Below are 6,594 nucleotides of genomic sequence, written 5' to 3'. Positions count from 1 at the left end.
AGTGATTCTAACACACAGGCAGGATGAGAAATACTGCTCCACACAAATTCAGATTTTGATGTATATACCCTTGCTCAAATGTTTGAAGCGGAGCAGCCAGCCACAAAAGCTTTAAATGAGATTCCCATGTCTGAAATATCCAAATCACTTGCCTCCTCTTTCCTACTCCTGCTCAGAAATGAAGGCTTCATTGAAATGATTATGGAGCCACTTGTGTGCCGAGGTATCCAGCTGCAGTTTAGCTCTTCTCTAATGCCCGTGACAATGAATAATGCATCCTCTAAAATATTGGTAATAAAAGGCAAAAACAGAATACCAACTCAATGGGCTGAATCAATGGATTACTCTGCAGAGACTGCTATATTGAGAAACTGAAAGAAAGTACTTTTCAAAGCATAAATATTTTAGGGAGTTCCCGTCGTGGCGCAGTGGTTAACGAATCCGACTAGGAACAAGAGGTGCGGGTCGGTCCTGCCTGCTCAGTGGGTTAATGATCCAGCGTTGCGTGAGCTGTGGTGTGGTTGCAGAGCGCTCGGATCCGCGTTGCTGGGCTCTGCGAGGCGGGGCTACAGCTCCGATTCCCTAGCCTGGAACCTCCATATGCGAAGTGTCCAAGAATACAACAACAACAACAACAAAAGACAAAAAATAAATAAATAAATAAATAAATAGATATTTTAATCACTCTCTAATTCTACTTCTCTTAAATAAATGAAAAACATCCCATCTGCTGCTTCCCAGGTCTGAGGGAGTGGGAAGACCTGGTTGATTTTCCGGACACTCACTTCCAGCAGCAGCATTAACTACTTACTAAGCATTAGGTACCTAACAACTAGTGTTCCCAAAGCCGGATGGCAGAAGAGATTCCTGTGTCTGCTGCAGTCTGGTATTGTTTGTTGGAAAAAATCAGAATTTGAGATTGAGGGGTATTGCTTCTCCAGTAATGAGCTAAAGAAGGCTGATAGCTAAGCCCTTCTTACAGAAGCCTGGGTCTCAGGTTGACAATTAAATCAACCATCCAGGCTTCCATTCAAAGTGGCGAAAACCTGAGAAGATGTCCAAGAAAGTTCAAAGAAACTGTGTCTCCTATAGGGCTCTTTTAAGATACTTCTGAATTCCAATATGGATGATCTTAGGAAATAAGAAAAAACATTAAAAAATCTATCAGTAACACCAAACCCACATTTGTTCCTAAATTCAATCTCTTCTGCTACCAAGTTAATAACAAGGAGAAAAGTGGACTGATTAAAATTTCACCTTTTCCTCTTTTCCAATGTATTATCTGTTCAAGCGAACAGTGACTGAGAGACAGGCAGCAGGAAAAAAAATCAGAAAAGGTCTTTTTTTTTTTTTCTTTTCTTTCGTTAAGGCCAAGGAGACAAAGAGGAAAAGAAAAGGGACATAATTATATATGTATTTGAGCAACCACTAGCAGAACTCTGTGACCGGTATTATGCTGATCTACCAGCAAAAAGAACAACAACAAAAGCTCTGTCCATGTTTCATTAATTTAAATGGATACCCACAGCTACAAATCTAATATACTTACAATTTAAATACACATCAGAATAATGCCCCCCCCCATTGGTGCATATATTCTAATCCCCATAATCTTTGAATGTATTTCCTATACGGCAAAAGGGATTTTTTTTTTTTTTCTTTTTACAGCCATGCCTGTGGCATATGAAAGTTTCCAGGCTAGGAGTCACACTGGAGTTACAGCTGTCCGCCTACACCACAGCCACAGCAACACTAGATTTGGGCCGCATCCGCTAACTACACTGTAGCTCGTGGCAATGCCAGATCCTTAAGCCACTGAGTGAGGCCAGGGATAGAAACTGCATCCTCAGGGATACTATGTTGGGTTCTTAACGTACTGAGCCACACCAAAAACTCTGGTGAAAGGGAATTTAGATGGCATGTGAAATGAATGTTGCTAATCATCTCACCCTAACATGGGGAAGACGACTCTAGACTCTCCAGCTGGTCCAGTGTGATCACAGGGGTCCTGACAAGTGAAAGATGGAAGCACAAAAGGCATCAGAGTGATGAGATGTGATGTGGAAAGGACTGGACTTGCAGATGCTGGTGTTGAAAATGGACAAAGAAGGTCATGAGCCAAGGAATGCAGGCAATTTCCAGAACCTGGAAGAGGCAAGGAAATGATCCCCTACCCCAAGAGCCTCCAGAAAGGAACACAGCTCTGCTGACACCTTGATTTTAGCCCCAAGAGACCCATTTTTGGCTCTTGAACTATGGAACTGTAAAATAATAAGTTTGTATTGTTTAAGCCACTAAGTTTGTGGCAATATGTTACAGCAGGATTAGAAAATTAATACACATATGATAAAAAGTATATAACTGATACACTTTTCTGGTTACAGAAGTAAGGCATGCATTGTATTAAAAAGAAAAAAGCAAACATGTTTTTGTTTTTGTTTTTCCTTTTTGGCCACACCCATGGCATGCAGAAGTTCCCGGTCCTAGGCCAGGGATCGAACTTGCACCACAGGAGCAAGCTGAGCCACAGCAGTGACAACACCAGATCCTTAACCTGTGGCACCACCAAGGAACTCTGCAAACATTTTTAGCGCAGAAAACTTAAGTGCCTTGTCATACCCATCCTTGATCCTCCTCTGATATCCATTCTTGACCAAAGGACACGTGGAGTGGGGCTTTCTGCCTCTCGGACCTCCAGCTGCCATAAACCATCTCTACTTGGCATCCGATGTGTGACATAACGTAACATAAACATCATTAGTTTATGATGGTCCAATGCAAAAAGATGGCACCAGAGCCATAGTAAGAAACTGCATTTGAACCTGGCTCTTAGATCTTGCTGAAGAAACATTTTGCAGCCATATAATTACAAAAAAAAAAAAAAAAAAAAAGGTTTCAGCATCACACTCTGGGAGGCTTGCTGTCACCTAGCAGAACTGCTCACCCTGTGCAGGAGAACGTCTCCACCAACCGCAGCACACAGCCACGAGGACCAACACGGATCCGCGAGCCGAGCTCACCTCCTCCCTGCAGCCTCCAGACTGAGGCCTCTGCTTGCCTTTGCTGACGATGTACGCTTGGGGCTTCATGACCTAAACTTATAAATTCTACAGGAATTAACTGTCTACATACTCATTCCCTGGAGCCGTTCTGCTCTAGGAATTTGGTAATATTTTCTAGACATCTTATCTGTGCCTAGATCAACAACAATGATATTCGTAGTTTAAAAGGTACAGAAATGCAGATTTCTGTAATTCTGAAATCCCCTCAGAAAGCAGATGGATACCTTATGCCAGAATGCATGACATTCTTTTAGGAGAATGGGTGTCCCCAGCACATAAGAGCTGGGGACCAGACAGATTTCAGAAACCCTGCAGCACAGGAAGAGTTGAACTGATCCAGAGGTGAAGCGGTCACAGCCATTTCCCAGACTACTGATTTATCTCTCCACTTTGCGGGGCTTGACTGAACAAAGGTCTTCCTGCTCCTTCTTCCTTCTCTTCCAAGAAGAGTTTGTACCTGAATTGCAAAGTCTCTCATAATCAAGCAAAGTACATTTAGGAGGCTGCAGTTACAATCATAAGGGAATTAAGGGGCTTCTTTCCTCCACTTCCCTTCCTGAGTCATGTCTGTCCCAGGGCATCAGTGCTCAGACACTTGCAGCTCTGCAATGCAGTTCCCAGATCTGTGTTTGCCACAGAAGGGGGTTGCGGGGGCCTGTTTCAATGAATTAAATGGATGGCCCAGGAAGTATATAAAAGGACTGAGGATCATGTAAGCCAGTACATAGGTTTTTTTTTTTTTTTTTTTTTTTTTTTTTGGTCTTTCCATCTTTTTGCCTTTTCTAGGGCCACTTCCCGTGGCATATGGAGGTTCCCAGGCTAGGGATCTAATTGGAGCTGTAGACGCTGGCCTACACCGGAGCCACAGTAACGTCAGATCCAAGCAACCTACACCACAGCTCACAGCAATGCCAGATCCTTAACCCACTGAGCAAGGCCAGGGATCGAACCCACAACCCCATGGTTCCTAGTTGGATGAGTTAATCACTGTGTCACGACGGGAACTCCTAGGTTTTTTAAAAAATCAAAAAATTTTCTGTAAAGGCGATTATAACTATAATGAATAGCAATACAATAAACACGGAAGATGTAAACTAGGACATCAACATCACGAAATGTGAGGGAGGGGAGTAAAAAAAAATGTAGCTCTTTTAGATTGTGTTTGAACTTATACGACGGTCAGTCTAAAGCAAGTAGATAGAGGTATGGGTTAACATACTTGAAAACCAGTAAACACAAATCAAAAACACACAATAGATTTACCAAAAAAAAAAAAAAAAAAAAAAAAGAAGAAGAAGAAGAAGAAGAAGAAGGAAGGAGGAAGGAAGGGGAAAAAAAGGAACTAAAGAGAGGACCCAGAATGACGGGGTGGGAGTGGTGTTCTCTGCTACAGCTGCAGGTGAGATCGTGATACTGACGGAGACCGTCAGATTCTAACCTGGGGGAAGAGTGTCCTTTTCCTGGTTTTCTTCTTTTTCAACCAATTTTGGTTCAAGATGCCACACACCAGAAATATGGTGGAAAAGAAGGACCAGATGTAAGTTTAGAGAAAAGGGAACAGGAAGGCAAAGACCAACGAGAACAGCAGGTGACCTTGGAATTCAAGTACATGCCCATGCTAAGGCTCCACTCCACCCCCAGACTGTGAGATCAGATGCTTAGATTCTTTCCAAACAGTAATGTCCCTGGTACCAGGTCAGCAGACATGAGTGATGGCGCCAACCAAACCCAGAGCCATATACCATAGCAAACTAGAATTATTAAATACGGCGCCAACCAAATCCAGAGCCATATACCATAGCAAACTAGAATTATTAAATACGTAAACATACTGGTCCCAAACATCGGTTGTGATTAGCCATGCCATGATTGCTAACAAGGCTTCTTATCTAAGGATAAAGATTTTTGTTTATCTAAAAAGGTGCACGTGATGTTTCTGTTTCCTCCAAGTTGGTCAACACTCTCCTCTCTACCCAACATTCAACTCAAATAGAAATGTGAAATTCACATGCTTCAAAAAGTCAAATGCTCTCTGATAAACTTACTCAACTCCCTGAAAGAGGTCTTGCATTTTAATAAAAACTCATCATGACATAGCCAAGGGAAGTTATCTCAACATATTTATAACCTACAAAGAAACCAAGTGACCATGGCAGTCTTCCTCATCTCATTGTCTCCCTGGCAGCCACCTGCGCAGGTGGAGGGAAGGCATTTTCCCCACTAGGTCCTGCAGTAACAAGGTATCCTGGATCGATGCCATTAAAGGAAAAAGTTCACCTTCTCGGTATTTCTCAAGAGAGAGTCTTTGCTGGTGGCTCTGCTTAGGAAGCCAAAAGGAACACGGCTGCTCCAAGCTCATCCCTAGAGAGATGAGAGCATCACTAGCACACAGCTTCCTGTCTATATGGGTAAACTTGCTTTTCTTTCTCCATCTTCAAAGCAAGTTAAAATCACAGTGTTCCCCATTCTCCTTCCACGCACAGCTAAGGGACCCTACCAAGGTGGGGGTTAGTCCAATGGGGACACAGGAAGCTGCTGCCTCTGCCTCAGATTCACCTCACCTTGTTGAAGTCTTCAGAAGTTGCTCTCATTTCCTTCCACGTCTTGTTCAGAAGCTGGATACAGATGCAGAAAAACTCCTCGAAGGATCTGTCATGGGTGAAGAACATCGGGTGGAAGTCGTTGCAGGTCTCACTGGCTGGAGGACAGAGGAGGGAAAGAAGGCAGGATGTTTGAAAAGGAAAATGAAAGGACACAGCCACGCGCTCTGAAGGGAGATGACAGGAGGCATATGTGGCTCAAGCCACAGTGGAAGAGAGGTGTTTTGAAAAAGCAACCAAAAGACAGTCACTGTGGAACTTTGAAGTTTAAGGTCGGGTGGTCAGACCTACCCTTAGGCACCTATTTTGACTGAAGGAAGTTAGCTCCTAACTCACCCCAAGATATGATCTTTTGGCTTTGGATCCCTGGTGTTGAACAGGGGCTCTGCATCTGCCTTCTTGACGTTATAAAGATTATTCAAACTACCCTGTCAGTCACAGCTCCTCCATCACCCTTTATTTCCCATGTCTCAACAGAATAACTGGCAGAAGAGGAGCTTTCCCGAATACACGATTAATTGCAACTTTGGGAAGAGCATCCTTGATTATTTCTCCAGGGGGCTCTTTTCCCTCTTATGGAAGTAAGCAGGGGACAGCTGAGATCATTAACCAGCTGATACCATTAACCATGTGCTTTACGTCCCCAGACACAGGTGGCTGGAGGTCAAAACAACCCAAGTGGCTTTAAAGGCCACCAGTGGTTCAGTCCTGGACCAAACCCTGAAGTCAATCAGATAGCCTTCAAGCCATGACAAAAGCTTCCTTGGGTTTCACCCAGGGCTCTGAGTGCTAGTTGTGGCCACCTCTCTCCTCCTTCCCAGACCAGCACACCAGCCCCTCCCTTCTCAGCTGTCTGTCAAGCTTACCTTTTTCAGCCCTTTCACATACACTGTGAGCTCTACAACGCCTCTTACTGTTCGTGTCTTATGGAT

General features: G+C 43.7%; 1 protein-coding gene across 9 annotated transcripts in view; it reads right to left on the bottom strand.

Moving 5' to 3' along the window:
• Window positions 1–6,594, bottom strand: part of ELMO1 (engulfment and cell motility 1) — a 581,070-nt gene that overhangs the window by 163,778 nt on the left and 410,698 nt on the right. For all 9 annotated transcript variants that reach the window (XM_021079237.1, XM_021079238.1, XM_021079236.1 and 6 more), the window contains one exon: window positions 5,624–5,760. In XM_021079237.1, the coding sequence (XP_020934896.1) occupies window positions 5,624–5,760 (137 nt within the window). The remainder of the gene's footprint in view (window positions 1–5,623; window positions 5,761–6,594) is intronic.

The sequence above is a fragment of the Sus scrofa genome, chromosome 18 (genome assembly GCF_000003025.6).
Source record: "Sus scrofa isolate TJ Tabasco breed Duroc chromosome 18, Sscrofa11.1, whole genome shotgun sequence".
Taxonomy (NCBI): Eukaryota; Metazoa; Chordata; class Mammalia; order Artiodactyla; family Suidae; genus Sus; species Sus scrofa.
Note: the sequence above shows the minus strand (reverse complement) of the source record. Positions and strands in the feature narration are given on the sequence as shown.